The 27,921-nt window shown below is 42.3% G+C and overlaps 1 protein-coding gene across 3 annotated transcripts in view; it reads right to left on the bottom strand.

Annotated features, from left to right (window-relative positions):
* The window catches only part of snx14 (sorting nexin 14), a 172,275-nt gene that overhangs the window by 91,561 nt on the left and 52,793 nt on the right, over positions 1 to 27,921 (bottom strand). For 2 of the 3 annotated variants that reach the window (XM_072265914.1, XM_072265915.1), the window contains exons 10-15: positions 26,607 to 26,651; positions 20,445 to 20,525; positions 15,370 to 15,484; positions 13,724 to 13,879; positions 9,256 to 9,380; positions 4,707 to 4,765 (exon numbers count right to left, since the gene is read on the bottom strand). In XM_072265914.1, coding sequence (XP_072122015.1) covers positions 4,707 to 4,765; positions 9,256 to 9,380; positions 13,724 to 13,879; positions 15,370 to 15,484; positions 20,445 to 20,525; positions 26,607 to 26,651 — 581 coding nt within the window. The remainder of the gene's footprint in view (positions 1 to 4,706; positions 4,766 to 9,255; positions 9,381 to 13,723; positions 13,880 to 15,369; positions 15,485 to 20,444; positions 20,526 to 26,606; positions 26,652 to 27,921) is intronic. The other variant, XM_072265916.1, reaches the window with a different exon arrangement.

Below are 27,921 nucleotides of genomic sequence, written 5' to 3'. Positions count from 1 at the left end.
ACCTTACTCGAGTGGTGCCAGAGAGTTGGAAGAGTGGTGACACAATATCATTTTCAAAAAAGAGCAAGGGATAAATAAAGACCGATATTTAACTTTAGTCACATATGAATTATTAAGAATGCCTTCTGGGGCAACATTAGCAAAAGTGCAGATCAATCAGGCTCAGCAAGGATTTCCCAAGGCTGTTGAGGACAACCACTTGATGGATTTCTGTCAGGCTGTTGACAAGATCCTACATGGCAGTCTGGTCAAAAAAGATCAAGGCCAAAGGCAAATGACAAATGGATTCAAAATGAGCTCAGTGGCAGAAGACAAATGTTTGAGAGATGCTTTTACGATCTGAAGCCAATACCACTGAGGTGGCACAGGGCTCAGTGCCCAGTCCCTTGTGTTATGCGATGATTTAGACCTAAACATAAGGGCATGATGCAGAAGTTTGCAGGATAATGCAAACTTCGGTCATGTGGTTGAAAGGTAAGAGAGAAACTTCAGGGCAGAGGGACAGAAGTGGTCTGATCTGTTGGTCAGTAAACTAGGGAATGGAGTTTAATCCAGGGACGTGTTGGAATGGTGCAATGAGGCAGAAAAGGATACAACATATGCCAGAACATTATGGTAGAACAAAAAGTTCTTGCAACACATGTCCAGTGGTCTCTAAAGTCAGAGCAAGTACAATAGGAGATTACAAAGCCACGTGAGATATTTTCTTTCATCAGCTGAGACACAGAATACAAAAACATGGAGGTTATGTTTGAACTGTACACAACATGAGATTCAACTCTGCACATGTTGAATAAGGTTCCCAACCTGTGGTCCACAGACCATTCGAGGTGTCTGGCATAAAAAATGTTGGGAACCCCTGCGTCACAGGAAAGATAGGATTACTCTGGAGGAATAGCAGAGAAGACTTACAAGAAGATTACAATGACTGGGAATTCAGCTGTGAGAATAGATTGCATAAATTAGAATGATTTTCAGAGGCTGATAATTGAGATGCATCAAAGGGGTCAAAAACCAGGGACATAGATTTAAAATGACTGGTAGGATTAGAGAAGAGGTGAGGAAACCCTTGTTCACTGTCAGTGACTTTTAGAGCCCGTCACTCTTTTTGGGTGAGCAAGGAGTTCCTCACCTATTCTCTAATCCTACCAATCATTTTAAACCTATGCTCTTGTTTTTTGACCTCTTTAAGGGAAATAGAGCCTTCCCGTTTAGTTTGTCCAGGCCTCTCATAATTTGATGCATCTCAATTAACAGGCTCTGAAAATCACTCTAACTTATGCAATCTAGTCTCACAGCTGAATTCCAGTCATTGTAATCTTCTTGTAAATCTCTGCAACTTCTCCAGAGAAATCCCGTTTTCCTGTAATGTGACCAGAACATATGCAATATTTAGTCTCATGTTGTGTACATTTCAAATAACCTCCATGCCTTTGTATTCCTCTTCTCACCTAGAAAAGGAAAGCATCTCCTATGGCTTGGTAATCTCCGAAAATATTCAGGCATCAGACAATGGAGAAGGACCACTGAAACTGCTACAAGAATGGTCAAAATGGCTCCAATGTCAGCACCAAAATAGCTCCAGAGCAGGAAGGTCACACGTTTTGGGGGTCACCATGGCCACAATAGTAGTCTGCAGCTACTGGGGTTGATGTGCATCGATGGAGGTAGCACAACATTAGGAACAATTGGGGCTTATTCAATGTATTTCAACGCAGTCACTATTGTATTTAACCTCCCCAACAATAGGTAGAACCTCATTGTGATGATTAATAACTGAAGTTAATTTGTTTCTCTCTCTGCACCAACATCTATCAATCAGCAGTAATCTGCAGTCAACCTGTCTCACTCTTAGTACGATGCACAGGTCAGGCTTGTGTTTTAATACTCTGCTTAGGTACATGCAGTTCCAGAAACACTCAAGAAGCTCAGCTCTATCCAAGACAAGGCAGCTGGCTTGAGTGGCACCTCATTACCATCCTGAACATAGAAAACCTACAGAACAATACAGGCCCTTCAGCCCACAATGCTGTGCCGAACATACCTTTACCTTAGAAATTACCTAGGGTTATTCATAGCCCTCTATTTTTCTAAGCTCCATGTACCTGTCCAGGAGTCTATCGTATCCGTCTCCACCACTGCCACCGACAGCCCATTCCACGCACTCACACTCTCTGCGTAAAAAACTTACCCCTGACATCTCCTCTGTACCTACTTCCAATCACCTTAAAACTGTGCCCTCTCATGCTGGCCACTTCGGTGCTGGGAAAAGCCTCTGACTATCCACACCATCAATGCCTCTCATCATCTTATACACCTCTATCAGGTCACCTCTCATCCTCCATCGCTCCAAGGAAAAAAGGTCGAGTTCACTCAACCTATTCTCATAAGGCATGCTCCCCAATCCAGGCAACATCCTTGCAAATCTCCTCTGCACCCTTTCTATAGTTTCCACATCCTTCCTGTAGTGAGTTGACCAAAACTGAACACAGTACTCCAAATGGGGTCTGTCCAGGGTTCTATATAGCTGTAACATTACCTCTCGGCTCTTAAACCCAACCCCACGGTTAATGAAGGCCAATGCACCGTATGCCTTCTTAACCACACAGTCAACCTGCGCAGCAGCTTTGAATGTCCTATGGACTAAGACTCCAAGATCCCTCTGATCCTCCACACTACCAAGAGTCTTACCGTTAATACTATATTCTGCCATCATATTTGATTTACCAAAATGAACCACTTCACACTTATCTGGGTTGAACTCCATCTGCCACTTCTCAGCCCAGTTTTGCATCCTATCAACGTCCCGTTGTAACCTCTGACAGCCCTCCACACTATCCACAATACCACCAACCTTTGTGTCATCAGCAAATTTAGTAACCCATCACTCCACTTCCTCCTCCAGGTCATTTATAAAAATCACAAAGATAAGGGGTCCCAGAATAGATCCCTGAGGCACACCGACCTCCATGCAGAATATGACCCGTCTACAACCACTCTTTGCCTTCTGTGGGCAAACCAATTCTGAATCCACAAAGCAAGGTCCCCTTGGATCCTATGCCTCCTTACTTTCTCAATAAGCCTTGCATGGGGTACCTTGTCAAATGCCTTGCTGAAATCCATGTACATGACATCTACTGCTCTACCTTCATCAATGTGTTTAGTCACATCCTCAAAAAATTCAATTAGGCTCGTAAGGCACAACCTGCCTTTCACAAAGCCATGCTGACTACTCCTGATAATATTATGCCTCTCCAAATGTTCATAAATCCTGGCTCTCAGGATCTTTTCCATCAACTTATCAACCACTGAAGTAAGACTCACTGGTCTATAATTTCCTGGACTATCTTTACTCCCTTTCTTGAATAAGGGAACAACATCCACAACTCTCCAATACTCCGGAACCTCTCCCGTCCTCACTGATGATGCAAAGATCATCGCCAGAGGCTCAGCAATCTCCTCCCTCGCTTCCCACAGTAGCCTAGGGCACAACCTGTCTGGTCCCGGTGACTTATCCAACTTAATGCTTTCCAAAAGCTCTAGCACATCCTCTTCCTTAATATCTACATGCTCAAGCTTTTCAATCTGCTGCAAGTCATCCCTACAATCGCCAAGGTCCTTTTCCGCAGTGAATACTGAAGCAAAGTATTCATTATCTCTGCTATCTCCTCTGGTTCCAGACACACTTTTCCACTGTCACACTTGATTAGTCCTATTCTCTCACATCTTATCCCCTTGCTCTTCACATACTTGTAGAATGCCTTGCAGTTTTCCTTAATGCTGCTTGCCAAGGCCTTCTCATGGCCCCTTCTGGCTCTACTAATTTCAATCTTAAGCTCCTTCCTGCTAGCCTTATAATCCTCTAGGTCTCTATCATTCCCTAGTTTTTTGAACTTTTCGTAGGCCTTTTTTTCTTCTTGACTAGATTTTCAACAGCCTTTATACACAACAGTTCCTGTACCCTACCATCCTTTTCCTGTCTCATTGGAACGCATCTTCAGTTCCCTAACCTGGTCCCTGAACATTCATTTCCCCAGAGTACACTGCAGGTGTTGCCTCTAAGCCCAACCCTCCATCCATGTTGTGAGAAGTGGAAGCAGGTAAGGCCGACCAACAGGGCTCTGGTGAAGCTGTACAGACCAATCTCCTGTACAACGGATACAATAGATTACAGAAACATTGATGAACTCCAACCATACCATCAGCTTTGGATGATGTGACTGAGACAGGAGGTGATCAATGGCCTCTGCTCCATTGGGAACTAGGGCCCAAGAAGAAGAAGACATTGCAGTTACTTACTAAGCTGCTCCCAAACCATCTACTGTGGCATGGAGTGCACTGAGCAGAAGATTGGTTCCACAACCCAGGGGTGGTGAATCTTGAATGTTGAAAGTAAGAAGAGAGTAAACCAGTTCTATTTAATTGATTGGGGTCTCTTAATATACACCTGAGTGTCAAATTCTATTTGCTTTGGAGAAATGTAGTGAAAGTTCAATTTATTAGAAGAGTTGGGTGAAAACTCATAAATTTTAAATCTCAATTACATTCATTATGAGGAGCAGAAATAGTCTTCAGCAAAGAAGCTCAAACAAAATAGAAAGCCAGTCAGTAACTGCACAGGGAAATCAAAATCATGTGTTTCTTCAGTTTTAAGTAGTGGGATGTCAGCACAAGCTGTGCTTACCCATTCAACCAGTGAGACTCACCTGTTAGACTTGGAGTTGCGTGTGGGGGATTCTGCTCCTGTCAACAGATATCTGAAGTACTGCGGGGGAAGGAAACAGTGAAAATGTCAAATGCAGTGCAGATCAAGCTGTATGCAACCACAGCACAACTCAAGAGCTCCCAAAACCTGGGCTCAGTCATCTGCTCATGTGGATGCCCTGGCATGATGGGCTGAACAGCCTACTTCTGCTATAAGATAATAGAACTATAGCTTCTATTATATACACAGCCTCTCCAAATTCAGCCTGATATGCAATTTAGTAACTACGGGGAAAGAGCTGTGGGGGAGAATTAGTGAAACTACAGTATAATATGCAGATAGTACACAAGTAAATAATCCAAAATGAATGAGAAGTTGTGTTCACTTTTCCAAACATTGACTTCATAGCAAAGATCATGGGAGCTACCACAACCTCATTTTTAAACATTTAACACCCTCCTTCCTCTGATCCGTCCAAAACATTGGCTAGGAAATCTGCTCCCATCTCTAGCAATGGCTGACCACTGGTTACTACAGAATAACAGCAGTTCCTCCGACAGACTCCACTTCCCACTTTGCCAGCTCATCAGTACTGCCAGACTTGATTAGAAATAGGCTATAGATTTGGCACACAATAGGTCAGCAAGTGGATCTGCTTTCTCACAGCCCCAGAGACACGGGTCCAATCCTGAACTCGGATGCTGTCTGTGAGAAGTTTGCATGCTCTCCCTGTGACCATTTGAGTTTCCTCTGGGTATTCTGGTTTTCTCCCATATCCTAAAGATGTGCTGGGTGCCAAGTTATTTGGCGACTGTAAATTGTCCGCAGTTACAGGTGAGTGGTAGAATCTAAGGGTGGGGCGGGGGATAATGAGGGAAATGTGGGGAGAATAAGATAGGATTAGAATACGCAAACTGCACATGGGTGCTCGATGGTCTTGTGAATCTGGTGAGCCAAAGGGCCAATTTCCATACTGTGTAATTCTGGCACACTGCACATCTGCTCCACATATGCACAGAGTTGCCAGTGAAACACAGTGCACAGCCGACAGATGATCAAGCTGCCAGGTCAGCCCTGGCATGGCCTGAGTAACCAAAAAACGTTCACCAAGAGAGCTTCTTCTTCTTCATGTGCCTTGCACGTTACACGCTTGGGCGATCATGGCTCTCCACATCGAACGCAGCGTCAATAACATCTCACACACTTAGATCTGTTAGTTCTTTCACAGTGTCCATATATTTTCTTCTTTGCCTTCCTCTTCCGTGTTTCCCAGGCATACGGCCTTGTAACGTAAGGCATTCTATTTCTCCCTTTCTGATGACATAGCCCAGGAATTTAAGTTTCCTCTCATTTAATGTTGTCATTAAAGATCTTTTTATATGGGCACGTTGGAGTACTGTCTCATTAGTTACCCATCTCTATATGATATTTTCAGCATTCTTCTAAGAAACCACATTTCTCTTGCTTCTGAGTTCCTTTGGAGTTCTGGTGTTATAGTCCATGTTTCAGAAACATACAGCAAGATTGACCAGATGTAACATTTTAGTAGCCTAAGCCTTGTTGTCATAGAAATGTGTCTGTTGGTAAAAATATGTTTCATTTTTTGGAAGTTGATTTTGGCAATGGCAATTCTTCTTTTTATGTCTACTTTACTTCTAGCATCTTGTGATATAAAGCTACCCAGGTAATTAAAGGTGTTTTTTTTTTACAGTTGACGATTAGACCAAAATCTGCACTTGTTTATACTACTTTGTCTAGGAGGATTTGTAGGTCTTCTGCAGCACTTGCTATTAGGGTGGTATCGACTGCATATCTTATATTGTTGATGTTAACACCTCCAATTTTTATCCCATCTAGGTCTTCTATTTCTCTGAGAATCATTTCACTATAGATATTAAACAATTCTGGTGAGGCAATGCATCCCTGTCTAACTCCTCTTTGAATTTTAGTCCAACTGCTTATATTATCATCAATTTTTACCGCCGCCGTTTGGTTCCAATATAAATTTTGAAGCAGTTATTGGTCCCTTCCGACAATGTTTAGTGAAATCTGTCGAATGCTTTAGTGAAATCAATAAAACATAGAAAGATATCATTTTGATATTCAATTGCCCTTTCTGAAAGCATTCGTAGTATGAAAATTGTGTTCCTAGTTCCTCTATCCTCAATAAACCCATATTGTAGTTTAGAAGTTTCTGGTCTTAACTTGTTTTTAATTCGACTCAGAACAACTCTCAACAAAATCTTTATTATGTGACTCATAAGACTGATTGTTCTATAATTTTCGCAGTCAATAGTTCCAGTAATTATTGGCAGAGTAATAAATACTGATTTCAAGAGATCATCAGGCAATACACCAGACTCATATATGCCATTAAACAGTTCAGAAAGAATATCTATGCCCAGATCTTCTAGGGCTCGTATCATTTCCATTGAAATTTCATCAGGTCCAGTGGCTTTACCATGTTTCATGCTTTTCATTGCTTTAGTTATTTCTTCTTTGGTAATAAGTAGGCCAGAATTAGGGTGTTTAATATCTGGGGGTTCCCCTCTATTATCCTCCAACAGCTGCTCTATATACTGAATCCACCTCTCACATACTTTATCTGGATCTGTTAGTATGGATCCGTCTGCTGATCTTATGCATCCTGTAGAGGAAGTTTTCTTAATTCCAGTAATTTCCTTAATTTTCTTGTGCATTTCTTTGCTGTTGTTAATATGGCCTTCTACTTCATTGCATTTTTGATTCAGCCACTCTTCCTTTGCAATATTGCACAATTGTCTGGTCTGTCCGTCTTGCTCTCTGTATTGCACTTCATTATTCTTCACTAACCTTCTTTGTTCCTTCAGATCTAGAATTTCTTGGGTTATCCATCCCTTGTTGGTGTGTTGGATTTCTTGTACTGGGATTATCTCCTCTGCTGATTGCTGTATAGCATATTTAAATCTGTCCCAAATATGTGTTGTTACATCTTCTACAGCTGTCTTGAATTGTTGCTTAAGTATGCTATCTTTTTTAAGTTCTCCCAACATATACTTTCTCTTTTTTCCACGTTTCAGTTTCTTTAATTTTGTTTTGATAGTAGCTATTACTGGATGGTGATCTGAACCACAGTCTGCTCCTGGGTAGACTTTAGAATTTATGCTATTATTTCTCCCTATTATCTCCCCTAGTCCTATTATGTTATCAACCCTTTCCTGTCCAACTTTGGCATTAAAATCTCCCATGACTAGTTTTATATCCTGAGATTTACATTGCTCATAAGCACTGTCGAGATCTTCATAAAACTTGATATCCTCTTCATCCGCATCATTTGTTGGCGCGTAGGCTTGGATTATGCTAATGTTAAAAGGGTGTATGGGGTGGTTAAATCCTAACTAAATATCCAGGAAATGCCATAGCAATTATATAACTTCTCCCACCCAAGACAGCTCTGTCTTCACGTAGGGCTTAGGTCCGAGTGCACCCTGCCTCGCTGAAGGAGCTCTGTCGATGGTGAGTGTTTGGCGCCAGAAACGTAACCAGACCAATGGTGGTGGTGTCACCTAAAATCACTGAAGTCTCCGGCAGCAGAGAGATGGATTCCAAGCTTTGGTGGAGGATTGTCTTTGTACAACAACAGCAAAGGTTGGGCGATGTCTAGTGTATGATTCCCAATCGAGAACACCAGGAGAGGTCAAATGCTCTAGTTAGATGAGCACTACGGCAACAGAAGGCAACGGCAAACCACTGTTGAAATTTCTGTCTAGTCAATCATGGAAAGAAACAAAAGAAGGAAACCAGACAACAGCGTGAATGGGGTTAATTCCAATCAACAAAACAACACCTCGCTCGGCAGGGGTAGTCACGTGCTGCAGGTGACACCAGACCGTCATCCAGAGACCGCAAGCAATAGAGAAAGGCTGAGGGTAGCAACATGGAATATCCGAACACTTTATCAGAACGGAAAGTTGGACAACACATTAAGTGAATGTTAAAAGTTGATATCTTAGGCCTGTCAGAAATTAGATGGATTGACAGTGGCAAATTCACTAAGAATACTTCTCTGATAATTCTGGAGGTCAACAGCATATGTATGGAGTTGGAATTATTTTAAACAAACAAGTATCAAAATGTCTTATGGGATATTGGGCGATATCCGATTGGCTGCTTTTAGTTAAATTAAGGGGTAACCCCTTATAACAAGAGAGAAACACCGTTTAAAGACGAATCATATCCCATTCAAAATGATTCTCATTCAAACCCATTAACACATAGTCAGAATCAGGTTTATTACCACTGACATCTGTTGTTCTGAGGCAGTAGTACAGTTCAGTCCACAAAATATACCATAAATTACCATAGGATATTATACATTTCTCACTGAAGTATCCACGGCTGTGACTGTAGATTTCATCTGCAGTGATCCTAAAAAGGAATATTCGATGATACCCTTTGGAGCTACATGCAAAGAGTCACCACTTTCATGAACAGTGAATTCTAGCAATCAATTAAACACAAGTGCAACTGGTTCAAAGAAAATGCAGGGAAGCTACTCAAAGTTTCCATACCTCATCACTATGGCAAAACATAGGCGTAAACACCGTTTCCAACAGATTCATGACATGCTCATAGGCCTCGAACAAGCAGCGCATGGTCTGAAGCTTCACAACATCTTTGTACGGTCCTTCTGCAACTGCAAAGTTAAGAACAGAGCCCACTAAGTAAAGTGCCCTGTCAGGGTGCTGCATCATACATAGGACAGTACAGCACAGGAACAGGTCCTTTGGCCCACGATGGTGTGGTGTGTCAAACTAATTAAACTAGTAGTTAAATGCCTAACTAAGCTAATACCTTCTGCCTACCTAATGCCCAAAATCTTCCGTTCTCGGCACATTCATGTCTACCTCTGAGCCTTTCAAATACTTCTATCGTATTTGCCTCCCGCAGCACATTCCAGGCACCCACCACTCGGTGCAAAAAAACCCCTGCCCAGCACATCCCCCCCTCCCCCCCCGAACCTCTGCCCTCTCACCCTAAATGCACGAATTCTAATTTTAGACATCAATTCATTAACATTCGCACATTTCAAATTGAGATTACGGAGAGATGTAGCAATCTGTCACATCAAGATTTTACGAACTGAAATATGATTACAACAAACTACACTCAGTGGTCACTTTATTAGGTACAGGAATGGAGCCCAGCGGTCATTTGCTGCTGTAGCCCATCCACTTCAAGGTTCGATGTGTTGTGCGTTCAAGAGGTGTTCTTCTGCAAACCACTGTTGTAAAACATGGCTATTTGAGTTACTGTCATCTTCCTGTCAGTTTGAACCAGTCTGGCCATTCTCCTCTGTCCTCTCTCTCATTAACAAGGTAATTTCACCCACAGAACTACTGCTCACTGGGATGTTTCTTGTTTTCACACCATTCTGTGTGAAAATCCCAGGAGATCAGCAGCTTCTGAGATGTTCAAACCACCCTGTATGGCACCAACAGCTAATTCACGGTTAAAGTCACTTGGTTCACATTTTCTCCCCCATTCTGATGTTTAGTCTAAACAACAGTTGAACCTCTTGACCATGTCTGCATGCTTCTATGCAATGAATTGCTGCCACATGATTAGATATTTGCATTAACAAGCAGGTACACAAGTGTACCTGATAAAGTGGCCACTGTGTGCAGGTGTTGAAACTGCAGATCATGTAACATCTCTCCGTTACTCAGAAATTCGATGACTCCAATGGATTGACCTCAGCCTCCGAAAAATCAGAAAAACTGTAGGTGCTGTAAATCTCAAATATGAACTGAAGCAGGGAGACCCTGCAAGTACCCAAGAAAATGTACTGTACAAAGTTACAGAAAGGCAATTCTGTGCATTATTGTAGGAGAGTTCTGCACAGGTTTAATGCTGATATTTATATTTTGTCTCTCTCTCTCTCTCTCCCTCCCTCTCTGCAAACAGGGTATGTCTTCAAAAAGACGTCCGACAAAATTCCACACAAATTGAGAGGTCCAGGCAAAATCCTTGGAGTGAAGAACAAATGGACTGAAGATGAGGAAGTACCTTATGCTTATTAGATTCCAGTCAGTTCCGTGCATTGGCTTACAATACTGTGCAAAAGTCTGAGGCACATGTAAAAAAAATTCTGTAAAGTGAAGATACTTTCAAAAATAATTAATGAAAAGTTTCTAAATATAAAAAAATTACTATAAAGAGCAATAGACTAAAAAAACCTAAATCAATATGTGGTGTGACCACTCTTTGCCTTTAAAACTGCATCAGTTCTCTTAGGTATACTGATGCCCAGTTTTGTATGAAAATTGGCTGCAAGATTGTTCCACACATCTTGGAGAATTTGCCACAATTCTTCTACAGTCTTTGGATGCGTTGCTTGCTTCTGTTCTCCAGGTAATCCCGGACAGACTTGATGACGTTGAGATCGGGCTCTGTGAAGGCCATACCATTTGAAACCATATAAAAGAATCAAGGTGCCTGAGGCTTTTGCACAGTATTGTAGATCTCCACCGTTTTAATTTATAGCAATCACTTGGAAATGGATAGCTGTAAATGTTCATTTGATACTGGATGTAGTGTCAATGAATTGGAGAAAACTGATCGATTACAAAATGGAATCAAAATGAAATTTAATGACAATCATATCAAATGGAATATGTAAGATGGAAAACAAACATTATAAATAGCCCATGGACAATATTGAAGCATGCAAGAAAATTGCAGTAAAGACATTAAAAAGCTCAGTTGGTCATACTTCATCAATGTAGCTTTGTGAAATCATGAACTCTGTAGCTGAAGACTGCAATATACAACCCCAAGATGGAGAAGGTTGTACTAAAAAGAGCTTAGGGTATGCTATGGCTCGAATACTATGGCTAGTTCTACTCATGAAGATGTGAAATTGGATCCTTGATTTCCTCACTTGCAAATCCCAGTCAGTTCAGATTGGCAAAATCACCTCCTCCACAATAACATCAGTACAGATGCACCACAGTGCCATGTGCTTAGTCCCCCTTATGACCGTGAGGTTAAGCACAGCTCCATTGTCATATTTAAGTTTGCTGATGACACCACCGCTGTCAGCTGAATCAAAGGTAGTGATGAATCAGCAATATAGGAGGGAGATTGAAAATCTGGCTGAGTGGTGCCACAGTAACAATCTCTTTCTCAATGTCATCAAAACCATGGAGCAGATTATTGACTTCAGGAAGAGGAAATCAAAGGTCCACGAGTTAGACGTATTGAGGGTTCAGAAGTGTAGAGGGTTAGCAACTTTAAATTCTTCGGTGTTATCATTTCAGAGCATCTGTTCTGGGCCCAGACCACAAAGGCCTAAACAAAAAAAGGCACAGCAGAGCCTCTACTAAGAAGTTTGCAAAGATTCAGCATGACATTTAAAACTTTGACAAACTTCTATAGATGTGTGGTGGAGAGTCTATCGACCGGTTGCATCACCGCCTGGTGTAGAAACACCAATGCCCTTGAATGGGAATCCTACAAAAAGTAGTGAATACAGCCAGTCCAACTCAGGTAAAGCCCTCCCTGCTATTGAGCACATCTACATGTAGCATTGTCATAGGAAAGCAGCATCCATCATCAGGGACCTCCACCACATAGGCCATGCTCTGTCATTCCTGCTGCTGCCATCAGGAGGGTGGGACAGGAACCTCAGGACTCACGCCACCAGGTTCAGCGACAGTTATTACCCCTTAACCATCAGGCTCTTGAATCAAAAGAAAGACTTAACTCCAAGTTAACTCAACTTCACATGCCTCATCACTGAACTGTTCCTATAGACTCGCTTTCAAGTGCTCTTCATTTCATGTTCTCGATATTTTTCACAGCTTGTTGTCCTTCGCACACTGGCTGCCGTCCGTTCTGTTAGGTATGGTCTTTCAACGATTCTATTGTGTTTCTTGTATTTTCTGAGTATACCCGCAAGAAAATGAATCTCAGGGTTCTATATGGTGATAAATGTGTACTTTGACAATAAATTTACTTGGTACAAGGGAGACACTTTAAGTTGGAGTCAGTGTTGATAAGAACTGTGAATTGATCATATGCATGAAGTCATCTGATTAGTCTTGATCAGTAGTTCGAAAGGTGACATTAGGAGATGCGATACAGGAAGCAACATGAGAAAGGTAAACTAGATTAGGAACGGGGATGGCACATTCAGACTAAATAATAACAACATCTTCAAATATAGTGAGATGAACATTTAATGAATGGACAACTATTTAAAGAACAACAGTAGTGACTTCAGGATCATTCTGAATAAATAAGAACCAGACAACATTTCAAACCCAGAGCTATCTTACAGTCTTTGCTGAGCTTCCCAGATCCTTATCCAACCCATCTTCTTAGTACGTCTGGCAGGGGCACTACACCAACTGAACTGAATTAGACTCAGAACATAAATCAACAGAATTTTAAAAGGAAATTATTCAGCGATTGCCCTATTATTTTAAAACCCTGTTCGCAAATTTCATTGACAATACATCAAAGCAAATCCGGGAATATGTTTGCATTTTTCATTCCATCCAACTTTTCCTTTTTTTTTAAACAGAATAACAGCTTGGTTACTGCACAAGAGAAGGCCACTTGGCACATGATGTCTGTGCTGGCTCTCTACCAGGGTAACTCAATATCCCAACTTGCACCTTGAACTCATCACCACTTTGCTGAGTACCAATACCTAAACTATAAAAAAACAAAATTAATGCCATTTCTTTAGGTACTAATCCTAAAAGAAAAATGCAAATGTGCAAAGCTTTCACTACAAATGGCAAATTGAGTTATATAGACAAGGAAAGTAAAATTGTTGGATATTCATTGGTAGTAGTGTGCAACAAGGACCAACTTATAGAAAGTCCTACACGCTTCAACAAAGCCATACTTTGAAATCCAAACTATTATGGAACATCAGCACCATACACCTATGAATAAACTCTAAACCCATTGCTAAATGAACACTCATTACTCCCTTAATCATAATATTTATTGTGACAAACTTACTCTGTTTTATCTCTTCGACAATAAAGGGATCGAATTTGATTTTATCAATGCTCTCATCAAGACAATATGTCTCATAGATTTCCTTCACCTCCTTGTGAAGATTCTGCTTCTCGTCGTCAGTGAGCTCAGGACACAAGATCTTGTCATTGAATTCTTCTGTTGAAACAAAAGTTTGCAACTGTAAGAAGATGGGGACGAGTCCAGACCTTGGCCCTGCACTCAAAATGCTAGCAATAGGGACAAGAAGTCAAAGGACATCCTGAGTCCAGACCACTGCTCCGCGTTCGAAGGCCTACAATGTAGACTTGGGGACAAAGGAGATCCACAATTATTGGGTTGTCCCAGGTTAGTGCATGTCTATGCGAGCAGGAGGCATGAGGGCTGGTCAGTTGGACCACTCAGAGCTTGAGCTGTGGGGTCCTGTCATCAGCTAATATGGAGGGTCCATACTAAAGATCAAAACCTGGGGTTGATTGAACTCCAGAAATTGTAGCACAATGACCAATACACAAAGGACTGCCCTGGAGTTAGACAAATGTCTGTGTGTGTGCGCGCGCCTGTGTGTATGCGCATCTGCATGTGGGGAGGGAAGGAGGGTGGGAAGAGAGGAAAAGGGCTTGATTTATTGTTGTTGTTTTGGTGCTTATTGAGTTTGTTCTGTCATGTTCGGTGTTGTTCTGCCAAGCACTGTGGGCATGCTATGTTGGTGGAGTTACGTGTGGTAACACTTATGGGCAGCCACCTGCACATCCTTAGGTATGTTGGTTGTGAATCACCATTTCAATGTATGCCTTGTTTACATGACATAAGTAAATTTAAATCTGAATCTGGCTGAAGGAGAAATAAGTATGGGAAGATATCAGTGATGCAACAAGATATTTAAACAGGTTCAAAAACTTCGATACATCATTAACTCTATCTTATTGTCCATTTATATCAGATATTTCTTCCACTGGTCTCTTGGATTTAAACAAGCTCCCTCACAGTATATTTAGCAGGTCAGTCTTTTTGAACTACGCTCCTAAATTGTGGAATTCAATATCTAAAACTGTAAGAGAAGCAAACTTAGTTGACACTTTTAAAGTCCATTTATTTAAACTTGCTTTTAACTAACACCTTTTTGTCTTTTATTTTCATGTTTGCACTTTATCTCATTATAAAACACTTCAAATTACATTGTATAACAAGTGCTCCATAAATAAATTATTATTTACATCAGAAGCCTGTCTTTTTGAAACTGAAGGAATCCAAGTTATTTTGCATATTTAAACTGCTAAAATACGAAGCAATTTGCATTTATTCAGTACGTTCAACAAAGCAAGGTGCCTCAAAGTGCTCAGCCTGTGAAGAGTGAAGTAGAGTCAACATTTCACTTCAATTGACCTTCCATCAGAACTGCCAATCTTATAGTTTTGTCCACAGATACTTTCACATATCTGTTACTGATGCACCATGTCTCATCAGCACAGGGCATATGTAATGGTCGTGCGTGCAGTGTTTCCTCAGTAATCGACAGACACCAGGAGAGTGTGCAGAGAACACTGTAAATTGCTAGGTCTCACAGAAGACTTGTACAGGTGGACAAGAAGCATCAACCTTCATTGTACTTCCCATGGACAAGCATTTCCCACATTGCTTAATCTTACCCACAGCCAGACAGAACTGCAGGACATGCACTGCACCCTCCTGCTTCAATAAGTTCATGAACCCGAACAGCAGATCCTGCTGGTTTCTTATTTCCTTCAGCTCAAGTTTAAGGGCCTAGGGAAATTAAAGAACACATGCTCAGTATTTCATTTACAGCATGACGAAGCAGTTAAACAAGTACAATATAAAATCAATTTTAAACACATTTGAAATGCTTGAAATATTGCAAAATATTGAAATATGTGTGAGTAGCTTCATCTTCACAGTCATGAAAAAATTTGATATTATTAAATACATCAAAGTTTCCAGGTAAATGCATTAGCAAGCAAAAGATGTTGGGAATGGCACGGGTGGAGCACCGTGGGAGGGATGTGGTGCAGGTGCCAGGGGTGGGGTTGGTTTGAGTTCAGACACATGCAGCCCTGAGGCACTAGGCAAGGTCATTTGTTTCCAAACAGTTGATCTATTGATCATAACAGGATGTATCTCTGGTGCTTCCCTCTCCCTTCCACTTTTCCCAACCACGATTTCCCTCTCCCTGCCCCCTGCCCACTCTCATTCCACAGCAGAGACCCATATCAGAATCAGGTTTATCATCATTCACATATGTCATGAAATTTGATTTTCTTTTTGTGGCAACAGCACAGTGCAATACATAGAAGTTTTAGGCACCCTAGCTATATATGTGTGCCCAAGACTTTTGCACATTACGGTATGTCACCATATACTACCCTGTGATTCATTTTCTTGCATGGAATTCACTGAAGAACAAAGAAATCTAACAGAGTCAGTGAAAAACTACACACAAACAGGCTGACAAACAATTAATGTGAAAACAACAATCAACATATCACAGCATTCACACTGCTTATAAGGGATATAGAGTAAATGCAATTAGGCTTGTTCCACTGAGGTTGGGAAAGACTACAAATGGTGGTCAAGGGTGAAAGGTGTTAAAGGGGAACATGAGGGGAAATCTTTTCTCTCACAGGGTGGGGAGAGTGTGGACTGAACTGCCAGCCGAAGTGATGGATGTGGGTTCAATTGCAACGGTTAAGAGAAGTTTGGATAGGCACATGGATGGGACAGTATGGAGAGCTATGGTTTGAGTGCAGGTCGATGGGACGAGGCAGAATAATAGTTTGACATAAACTAGATGGGCCAAAGGGCTCGTTTTTGTGCTGAAGTGCTCTATGACCAAGTGGATATTTAAAAACAAGAAGATATGGAATAATTGGAAATCATATTTTCTATCCTAACAGCCATTCTGCTAAGTATATTGCACCTTTCGCACACATTCCCTGATAATGCATTAGTCTGGAGTTATATATTGAAACACGCAGTGGTACAGCTAGCAGGCCAGAGACCTGGGTTCAATCCTGACCTTGGGTGCTGTCTGTGTGTGCACATTGCAATTGTTTGGGTTCTCTCCAGATGCTCTGGTTTAACTTGGGCACTGTAAATGGTCTCCAGTGAGCAGGTGAGTGGCAGAATCCGGGGAGAGTTGACGGAAAGGTGGGAAGAAGATGAGTTAGTGTAAGCAAATGTTTGATGATTGGTGTGGACTTGGTGGACCAAAGGACATGTTTCTATGCTGTCAGACTCTAACTCCAGGGTAGCAGGATAGTGTAGCTGTTAGCATAACACTATTAAAGTGTCAGCAACCCAGGTTCTATTCTTGAAGCTGTCTACAGGGAGCTTATACTTTCTCCCCATGACCACATGGGTTTCCTCCAGGTGATTTGGTTCCTCCCACATTCCAAGGGCATACAATTCAGAGATTAGCTGGTCACATGGGTGTAATTGGGCTGCGTGGGCCTGTTACTATGATCTCCAAATAGACAAAAACAAAAAAAAACATATTTGAATATGTACTTCTATCTCACAAACACGAGGAATTCTGCAGATGCTGGAAATTCAAGCAACACACATCAAAGTTGCTGGTGAACGCAGCAGGCCAGGCAGCATCTCTAGGCAGCGGTACAGTCGGCCATTTTACTTTGAACAAACGTCTTTCTTTATTTTATAAATGAAGTATAAATGAGGATTGGCACAGTGTAGCGGTTAATGTAACGCTTTACAGTGCCAGCCCCCGGGTTCGATTCCCACTGCTGCCTGAAAGGAGTTTGTACATTCTCCCCGTGACCGTGCGGGTTTCCTCTGGGTGCTCCGGTTTCCACCCACATCCCAAGGATGCGGTGGTTAGTTTGTTATTTGGTCACATGAGTGCAAATAGGCAGTTTGGGCTCGTTACCATGCTATATCTCTAAATAACAAAAATAATAATAATAAAGGGAGATATTTCACTGGAGGCCATTCCTAAAAGGTTCACTAGGGTGATCTGAAGAATGGCAGAATTGTCCCTGAAAGAAAAATTAAACAGACTGGGAATTTGCTCACTGGATTTAGTCGGCTGAAAGGTGATCTTACTGAAGCAATAAACGTTGAGGATAAGCCCAGAACCCAGAACTAGGTAGCATGGTGTCAGAATAAGGGAACGCCCAGTTAAGAGAGGAAGAATTTCTTCTAGTCAGCTAGAAGCCACTGGAAACTCCTTACCACACAGGGCTTTGGTGGCGGCATCCTTGGATACACTTAAGACCAAAAAAAAACACAAGGTTATGGGGAAATGTCAGGAAAATATTCAGCCAGGCGTGTGACAAGAGCCACACAGTAGGCTGGTCTAGAAAGTTAGGGAATAAGGGATTCAAGGTAGTCTGGCAAACTGGATCCAAAATTGATCTGGTAGTCAGTTGATTTGGGGTAGTGATGGAGGGTTGTATCTCTGACTAGAAGTATGTAACAGTGACGTACCACAGGGGTTGCTGTTTGTTGCTTAATTTAAAAAAACTTGGGTGGGAATGTCTGTGATCCAATAGATTTGCCAAAGGTACAAACAATTGGAGTAGAAGACAGCAAAGATGGTTGTGAAAGGATACAAAAGAACACAGATCAACTGAAGAGCTGGGGGCAGCAGTGGCAGATAGAACTTAATCGTGGCAACAGGCAAGACATTTTGAGTCATCTACATGTACATAAATGACAGGGACCTTAGAAGCACCAATATACAGAGGGATCTTTGGGTGCAAGTTCATAGCTCCCTAGATATGGCGAAACAGGTAGATAGGGTAGTTAAGGCACATGGCTTGCTTGCCTTCACAGGTGAGGTATTAGAGTTAGGACATCATGTTGCAGCTGCACGAGAGATTGCTTTGGCCACACTTGGAATACCATCTGATCAACATACTACAGAAAGGATTGGCAGCACTCGGACGAGAGCATAAGAGGTTCACCAGGATGTTTCCTGAAATGGAAGGTTTTAGTTACAAGGAGAGATTGAATAGGCTGATTGCACTCACAGCAGCGTTGGAGGGGTGACCGCAGGGGTTTATAAAATTATGAGGGGACAAGGTAAATAGACACATTCTTTTTCTCAAAGGGTAGTGGAACTTAAAATTGGAGGATATAGGGTTAAGGTGAGAGGAAAAATATTCAAAGGAGATCTGAAGCACAAGTTTTTCCACAGAAGGTGGTGAGCATATGGAATTAGTTGCCAGAGGTGGTGATAGAGGCAGATATAATCAGTGCTTTTTAAAAGTATTTGGACAGGCACAGTGATAAGAAGTGTTCCGAACATAGGAAATGGAATTAGATCAGATAGGCATCCTGGTCAGTACATTTGTATCGGGCTGAAGGGCCTCTTTCCATGCTGTATGAGTATGACTCAAGGTGAAGTGCCAGATCATCCTTTTGGATGGCGGAGCAGACATGAGAGAGGGAGGGCCTTCCTCTGGTCTTGGCCTAATGGTTGTATTACAAAAAAGAATGTAGTTAAGTCAGCATTGCTAAGATTTGGAAAGATTGTCCAGTTATGATGTAGTGCAGTCAAACATTATTAGCTCAACCTTTCTCAGGCAACATGGCCCGCAGAGGCAATAACATGAGGTGAGACCTAACACCAAACAGTAAAATAATACCTCAACAACTATCCAAAACAAATCATAGAAACATAGAAACATAGAAAATAGGTGCAGGAGTAGGCCATTCGGCTCTTCGAACCTGCACCGCCATTTATTATGATCATGGCTGATCATCCAACTCAGAACCCTGTACCAGCCTTCCCTCCATACCCCCTGATCCCTTTAGCCACAAGGGCCATATCTAACTCTCTCTTAAATATAGCCAATGAACTGGCCTCAACTGTTTCCTGTGGCAGAGAATTCCACAGATTCACCACTCTCTGTTTGAAGAAGTTTTTCCTAATCTCGGTCCTAAAAGGACCTTTATCCTCAAACTGTGACCCCTCGTTCTGGACTTCCCCAACATCAGGAACAATCTTCCTGCATCTAGCCTGTCCAATCCCTTTAGGATTTTATACGTTTCAATCAGATCCCCCTTCAATCTTCTAAATTCCAACGAGTACAAGCCTAGTTCATCCAGTCTTTCATCATATGAAAGTCCTGCCATCCCAGGAATCAATCTGGTGAACCTTCTTTGTACTCCCTCTATGGCAAGGATGTCTTTCCTCAGATTAGGGGACCAAAACTGCACACAATCATGCCAATTATGTTCAGGAATTCCTGTGTTACAGCAGATTACGTACAGAAGAATTCTGCAACTTAAATGTAGCATCCTGGGATCTTTGCAACCAAACCATTCACACCACGGAGGTCCAACGATCAGTCCCCTCCTGATGTAAGCCAGCTGACTCCCAATGCACCCTCGTCAGACAAGTATAACTAAATAAAGGCAGCAGGGAAAATCAGGTCCCAATTGCTAAGATTTCTGATAGAAAGTATACTCAGGGCTTATAAGAGAGTAGAAGGTCAGGTCTTGAGATGCTCATTAAATTTAAACAAAATATCTTCAGAAGAACGGGGCTGAGTAGAAAACTATACATTCTTTAATGTCACAATTTCCTTGAGTGTTTTAAAATATCCATGGTTACAAATATTATTCAAGTGTGGCCTGTACATTAGCTGCATGTAGTAGAAATGCAAGATGATAACTACTGCAAAACGTAATTGATTACAAACCACAACACAATGATCAAAAGAAAGGTTTTACATCTCACCGACTGGGTTTTATTTCTGGCAACAGCATATCTCTGCAGGAAGGGGACCAAGGGAGAGGGAGGCTCAGTTGCTGGCTCCGGCTAACAACAGAAATGTTATATCAAATTAGCAAAAATTTTTAGACGTAGTTTTATATTTAAAACATTTTTTATGAAGATCAATAAAGGCATGCCTCACAATGACCTGTTGGCTTAAACATGCAAAGTACAAAATCTGACACACAGTACAGCAGGGGTCCCCAACCTTTTTCGCACTGCAGACCAGTTTCATATTGGCAATATTCTTGCAGACCAGCTGACCGGGGGGGGGGGGGGGGGGGGGGGTAGGGTTGCCAACGGACAAGAGTAGTGGTCAAATTTGCTGGGTTTACTCCGAGAAAGACTACAATGGCCATGAAGCCTTGCGCGGGCAGCAGCGCACATGCGTAACTTGCGCATGAGTGTACGATTTTTTTCTACAAATCGTTTTTGACGATTCTGTTCGGGGGGCAGGGAGGTGTTAATCACGACTGGAATATAGATGATAATTAGCTAATACACTCAATTTCGTTTCTAGAAGGGTTTATCTAACGAATTTAATATTAAACACGCAGCGCATATTTTCCTCGCATGAATATAGTGATAAGTCAATTATAAGGGGAGGACAGGGGAGCTTGAAGTAAGTGTTGAACAAACTTCCAGTAGAAGTGGTAGAGGCAGGTTTGATATTATCATTTAAAGAAAAATTGGATAGGTATATGGACAGGAAAGGAATGGAGGGTTACGGGCTGAGTGCAGGTCAGTGGGACTAGGTGAGGGTAGCGTTCGGCACGGACTAGAAGGGGAGAGATCGCCTGTTTCCGTGCTGTAATTGTTATATGGTTATATAAGTAAGTTAATAGCATCATAACATTTTAAGTATCATTTGGATATTAAATTCGCAGCACATATTTTCCCCGTATGAACATATAAAATCATTGCAACACACCAATATCGCTGAATCAGTGGGAGCCCTGGGCTTGTTTTCCTGCAACAACACGGTCCCATCGAGGGGTGATGGGAGACAGCGATACTCGAACGGGGTTCCTTATGTCCAGTCTATTCTGCAATTTAGTTTTCGTTGCATTCATTGCAGAGATATGTTGGAAATGGAAGCAACATTTTCAATACTTTCGTGGCTATCTCAGGATTTTTAGCCTTGACTTTGATCCAGAATGCCAGCAGAGATGTTATGTCAAACATACTTTTCAGGCCGCCGTCATTTGCAAGCTCGAGGAGTTGATCTCCTTCCCGCGCTGAAAAGCATTACGCGCGGGTAATGACCTTGCATGCGTAATGACCTCGCGTGCGTAATAGCTCAACAGTGGGCGTGACAGGGAACAAGGAAAGGCGCAGCTGACTCATATCGCCAAATCATATTGTTTCCTCGCAGCCCGGTGGTTGGGGACCGCTGCAGTACAGGACTAGCTCCTATTCCATCTAACAATGATCTACAGCATAGAAGGGTTGGGTCTGTCACTGCAATACGATAGTTATAGGAACAGGTCTGTCACTTGATAACATTGGGCTACAGCGCTGGTCGGAATGGGTCTGGCACTGTATAACAGAGGGCTACAGTTGTGGAGCGGACATCGGTCACTCTGTTACAATGGGTCACACTGCCAGTGGAGCAAAGTCTATCAGTGTTTGATACTAGGGTGCAGTACTAGTGGGGACAGTCTGTCACTACCACACCAGGTACAGTACTAATGGGGATGGGCATGTTACTATCACGCTAGGGTGCAGTACTAGTGGGGACAGTTGTCATACTGGGGTACAGTACTAGTGGGGATAGGTGTGTCATTATCACACTAGGGTACCGTACTAACGGGGGACAGTCTGTCACTACCACACCAGGACAGACAGGACAGGAAATACTGGGCTGGTAGGGACAGGTCTGACTCTATCATACCAGGACTAGAACATAGAAATCTACAGCACATACAGGCCCTTCAGCCCACAATGTTGCGCTGACCATGTAACCGACTCGAGAAATTGCATAGAATTACTCTACTGCATAGCCCTCTATTTTTCTAAGCTCCATGTACCTATCTAAGAGTCTCGTAAAAGACCCTATTGTATCGGCCTCCACCACTGTCGTCAGCAGCGCATTCCACGCACCCACCGCTCTCTGTGTGAAAAACTTACATTCCCCCTTGTACCTACTTCCAAGCACCTTAAAACTATACCCCCTCGCATTGCCCATTTCAGCCCAGGGAAAAAGCTTCTGGCTATCTACACGATCAATGCCTCTCATCATCTTATACACCTCTATCATTTCACCTCTCATCCTCCATCACTCCAAGGAGAAAAAGCCGAGTTCACTCAACCTGTTCTCATAAGGCATGCTCTCCAATCCAGGCAACATTCTTGTAAATCTCCTCTGCACCTTTTCTTATAGTATCCACATCCTTCCTGTAGTGAGGTGACCAGAACTGAACACAGTACTCCAAGTGGGGTCTGACCAAGGTCTTAGAGGGCTGTAACATTACCTCACGGCTCTTGAATTCAATCCCACGGTTGTTGAAGGCCAACACACCATACGTCTTCTTAACAACACTGTCAATCTGCGCAGCAGCTTTGAGTGTTCTATGGACTAGTCCTGACGAAGGGTCTCGGCCTGAAACGTCGACTGTACCTCTTCCTAGAGATGCTGCCTGGCCTGCTGCGTTCACCAGCAACTTTGATGTGTGTTGCTTGAATTTCCAGCATCTGCAGAATTCCTCGTGTTTGCACTTCACACTTATCTGAGTTGAACTCCAACTGCCACTTCTCAGCCCAGTTCTGAATCCTATGGATGTCCTCTGACAACCCTCCAGACTATCCACAACACCCCCAACCTTTGTGTGTCATCAGCAAACTTACTAACCCACCCTTATACTTCTTCATCCAGGTCATTTATAAAAATCATGAAGAGGAGGGGTCCCAGAACAGATCCCTGCAGAACACTACTGGTCACTGACCTCCATGTAGTACTGGTGCAGAGAGGTCCATCACTATGTAACACTGGAGCACCATACTGACTGGGACAGGTTTGTCACTCTATATCACTCATGCACTGTACTTGCACATACAGGCCTGTCACTGTATCACACTGAGTAACATTACTAGTGGAGACTGTCTTTACTAACTGCAATTTCAGAAGGTTTTTCACAGGTTGGTTCATTCATAGTGGGCTGAATGACTATCATTCTGCACCCTCTCATACTTTACTCTCAATTGAGGCAGTTTCTGGCCCCAAGGATTCAAGGAAAATCTAAAGCTGATTAGTACAGCGGTCAGAGTATGGATAAGTTAGTAAAGTATCAGCACCCCAACTGGAGATATTGAGATGAGAGCTTTCTGTGAGTCAAATGTAAGCAGCTACTTTTCAAAAAATATATATAGAAAAACATTTGCTTTATTTTCCCTAGAATAGCTTGGACAAAATAATACAATTGACATGTATTGTTAATGGTTCCAACTGTAACTCTGGCCCTCTGTTTTGAGAGGTTACATTCTGATCTCAACCATATTTTCAAAATCCCAACAGGAGTCAGCTCCCAGAAGGCGACTTTCCCTTTGTTATTAAAACAAACTAGAACTTCACTTGTCAGGACTTGGAGCAAGAAAGCTCTGAAGAGGTAGGTCTCAAGGGGTGTTTGTGAATTGTATGTTACAGGGATTTAGGAGGAAAGATTGACTAATAGTTGATTGGCTGATTAACAGCAGCCAATAAAAAGGTAGGGTGAAGCAGAGTGGCCATTGCCAGTACGGGCCAGTGTAGGAGTGGGAGCTGAGGCTATAGAGGGGGGAGGCTGAGCAAGTGGCCCAGGTGTTAGAAATGAGAGTGGATCTTTAAAAGGGCTTTGGTGGGGAGGCACAGGTAAGGAAAGACAAGGTTTAATTTTACTGTAGATCCTTAGTACTTGATTCAGTGTAGGTAAGATGGTAGTCAGGGCTGTAGAGCACTCCTCCTGCACGCTGTGGGAAGTCAGGGAACCTCAGCGACTTCCTAATGACTACATCTGTAGGGAGTATACCCAGCTACAGCTCCTGACGGACCAGGTCAAGGGAACTGGAGCTGGAGTTGAATGTCCTCAGGATACCTAGCGAATGAGAAGTACATTTTTGGTAAGGAGACCATGACAGCAGTATTTAGAGATGGCCTTCTTGGAGTGTTGTCCAGTAAGGCCATATTGATAGAACTTAAAAAGAAGAGAGTCATTCTAGTGGGGCTGTATAATAGACACACCCCTCCCACCCCCCCCACCCAATATTCAGCAAGAGCAAGTGTGTAGAAAAATTGCTAATAGTTTTAAGAATAAGAGGGGTTGAATTAGTGGCAGACTTTATTCCCTGCACTGATGAGACTACCCAGAGTGTTAATGGTCTGGATGGGGTGGAAATGTGCCCAGGAAAGTTTGATAAGTCAATTTATCGAGGGCCCTGCTTGGGAGTTACAATACTGGACCTCCTTTAGGGGCATGAGGCAGTGCAGCCAGCTAAAGTGACAGTCAGTGAGCACTTTGGCTCTGGTGACTCTAATTCTACTAGTTTTAAGACAGCAACGGAATAGGTCAGGTCCAGTTCACTAGAGCAGAACCAGCTTTGGGGGAATTAGGAAGAATCTAACAGAGATTGATTGGATCAGCCTGTATGAAGGGAAAGGGAAGCTTTTAATGCAAGTGGAAACTTTTAACATTGTGAAACCAAGAGACCAAAAGCAGCATGTTCCTGTTAGGGTGGAGGGTACACCTTGTCAAGTTTAGGGAAGTTTGGTTGATGAGAAATCTAGAGGTTCTGACCAAGAAAAAGAAAGAATGCATTGAGTTGAGGAAGTCGAGGAGAGGGAATCCTTTGACCACAAAATGATTATAAATATTCAAGAGGGAAATCAGGAGGGCAAAGAGGACAAAGAGGGAGTATGAGATGGATCTGGCAGGTAAGACTAAAGAAAATTATCTCTGTCTACAGAGGAGAAGAAGATGATTGCTCAGGATAAGTGAAACAAGTGGAGATGTTTCAAATTACCAGGGAGAAGGTACTTGCAGCCTTACAGCCCATTAAGGCAAACAGATTCCCGGGGTCTGACGGAGTTCATCCAGACTGTGGGATGCTAAAGAATTGCAAAGGCTCTTATGGAGCCATTTTCTTAATTGTTAGCCACAGGTGAAGCTCCCAATGTCCCAATGACTGGGAAGTGACTAATGTTGTTCTGTTTAAGGGTGGCAAGGACAAGCCAGGGAACTGCAGGCTAGTCAGCCTGACACCTGTGGTGAAGTTACTGAAGGGAATTGAGCAGGAGGATCAACCAGCATTTGAGGGGAACTTTTTCCAGAGTGGAGAATATATAGAATTAGCTGCCAGAGAAAGGTACAATAGTATCATTTAAGTAGTACATGGAGGGGCCGAGCTTAAAGGGATATAAGCTGGATGCAGGAAATTTGGACTTGCTGGGTGGGCACCATAATTAACGTGAGCTGATTGGGCCAAAAGGCCTTTATCTGTACTGCTTTGCTCTGACTCAATTACTGTGTCACATCAGCTCCAGCAGTTAATGCCAATAAGAGACTTGGTAATTTATAATGTCTCTTTGAAAACTGAAACTCTTGACAGACTTGAGCTTGGAACTGTCATTTCATATTGGTTCTCGTCATGAAGCAGCTAGGTTTATTCCTACAACACACATCAAAGTTGCTGGTGAATGCAGCAGGCCAGGCAGCATCTCTAGGAAGAGGTACAGTCGACGTTTCAGGCCGAGACCCTTCGACAGGACTGACGTCAGTTAGTCCTGACGAAGGGGCTCGGCCTGAAACGTCGACTGTACCTCTTCCTAGAGATGCTGCCTGGCCTGCTGCGTTCACCAGCAACTTTGATGTGTGTTGCTTGAATTTCCAGCATCTGCAGAATTCCTCTTGTATAGGTTTATTCCTGCCTTTTTCAAACAAATGCAGCAAAGTGACACATTGAACCTCACACACTAGCAATTAGCATTGTCTTTGTAGCAGCTCCTCCAATACAATAAATATTCTACAAGGTAGGAGTATAACCTCAATCATTTGGATGACTGATAGTACTTGAAAATAGTTGAATATTAAAGGCCAAATAAAAATTAGGTCAGACTTTCTTTGGAAGAATGCATTTTAAATCAGTAATACTCACTGGACTGTTGTCTATGAAAATCAGCAACAAATGGTTCACAGTGTCCTAACAAATGGAAAACATGATCATTATAGACGCATAACAATCAATAAATCTTCATCTTGTTATAATAATGAATGTGACAAACCACCAAACTTTAAATTTAATTAGATATTTCATGAAAAACATTGTTGAATGGCTTAAGGTCAAGTCACTGGCAATCATCAAGTGCAAAGATCTCAACAAAGTGAATAATGGAAGTGTAAATATGGACAAATTGCTTGTTTGTGTATTCTAATAATATTAGACAGCAGAATAAAAGGTTAAATACAGAAATATGATTGTGGAAGTATTAAACCATAAACAAGTTTCAGGGTATCCCTACCTATAAGCTGGTTGGTTCAGCTGGATTCTCATTAATGGGAAGATATGGATGCTAGAAATCTGAAATAAAAACATTCAGGCCAGGCATCACCATGACCAATCTGAAATGTTTTTATTTTTATTTTATTTAAAAGATACCACGTAGAACAGCCGCAACACCCGGCAACCTATCTATTTAACCCCAGCCTAATTACAGGACAATTTACAAAGACCAATTAACCAACTAATGAGTATAGCTTTAGAACATGGGAAGAAACCAAAGCACCCGGAAGAAACCCATGCGTTCATGGGGTGGGTGGGGGGGGGGAGAACATACAAACTCCTTACAGGCAGTGTTGGAATTAAACTCTGAACCCTGCACCCCGAGATGCTTTTAGCATCATGATATCTTATCCCTCTCCGATCTCCTCATGATTTCACACCTTCTATCATTTCATCTCTTCTGTCCAGACTTTCCATTTTGTATTTTCCTCCCCATCACCCTTTCTCTCCATGTGTCGTTGCTCAAAAGCCAAGTCCAACTTTCTCCAACTCTGACGCAAGGCTCTTGACTTGGGTCATTCCACTGATACTGCCAGACCTGCTCAGTATTTCTACATCTCCAGCTTCCATCCTGACACTTTGAATGATTAGGCAGTCAAGATGTGCTGGAGGATGTGCTGGAGAAGAGAAGCCTTTTGAGTTTTAGTACAAGGGAGATCTGTTGAAATTCAGGCAGTATAGGGGAACACCAGAGATAGCAAAGAATGAAGGGGATTAGCAAGAGCATGATGACACACTGGTACCTGACAGTTCTGAAACCTGACAATATCAGATCAAAGACAAAGACTTAGTAACAGATATACTCTGTATCACAAGACTGAGTAATCACCTCTTGATAAGAGAAAACATGAGATGACTGCAGCCATGTTTGTTAAAAGCATTTGTTTGGGAACAAAGTGATGCTTTTCCC

The sequence above is a fragment of the Mobula birostris genome, chromosome 8 (genome assembly GCF_030028105.1).
Source record: "Mobula birostris isolate sMobBir1 chromosome 8, sMobBir1.hap1, whole genome shotgun sequence".
Taxonomy (NCBI): Eukaryota; Metazoa; Chordata; class Chondrichthyes; order Myliobatiformes; family Myliobatidae; genus Mobula; species Mobula birostris.
The sequence above is the reverse complement of the archived record's forward strand: the minus strand, read 5'-3'. Positions and strand labels throughout refer to the sequence as shown.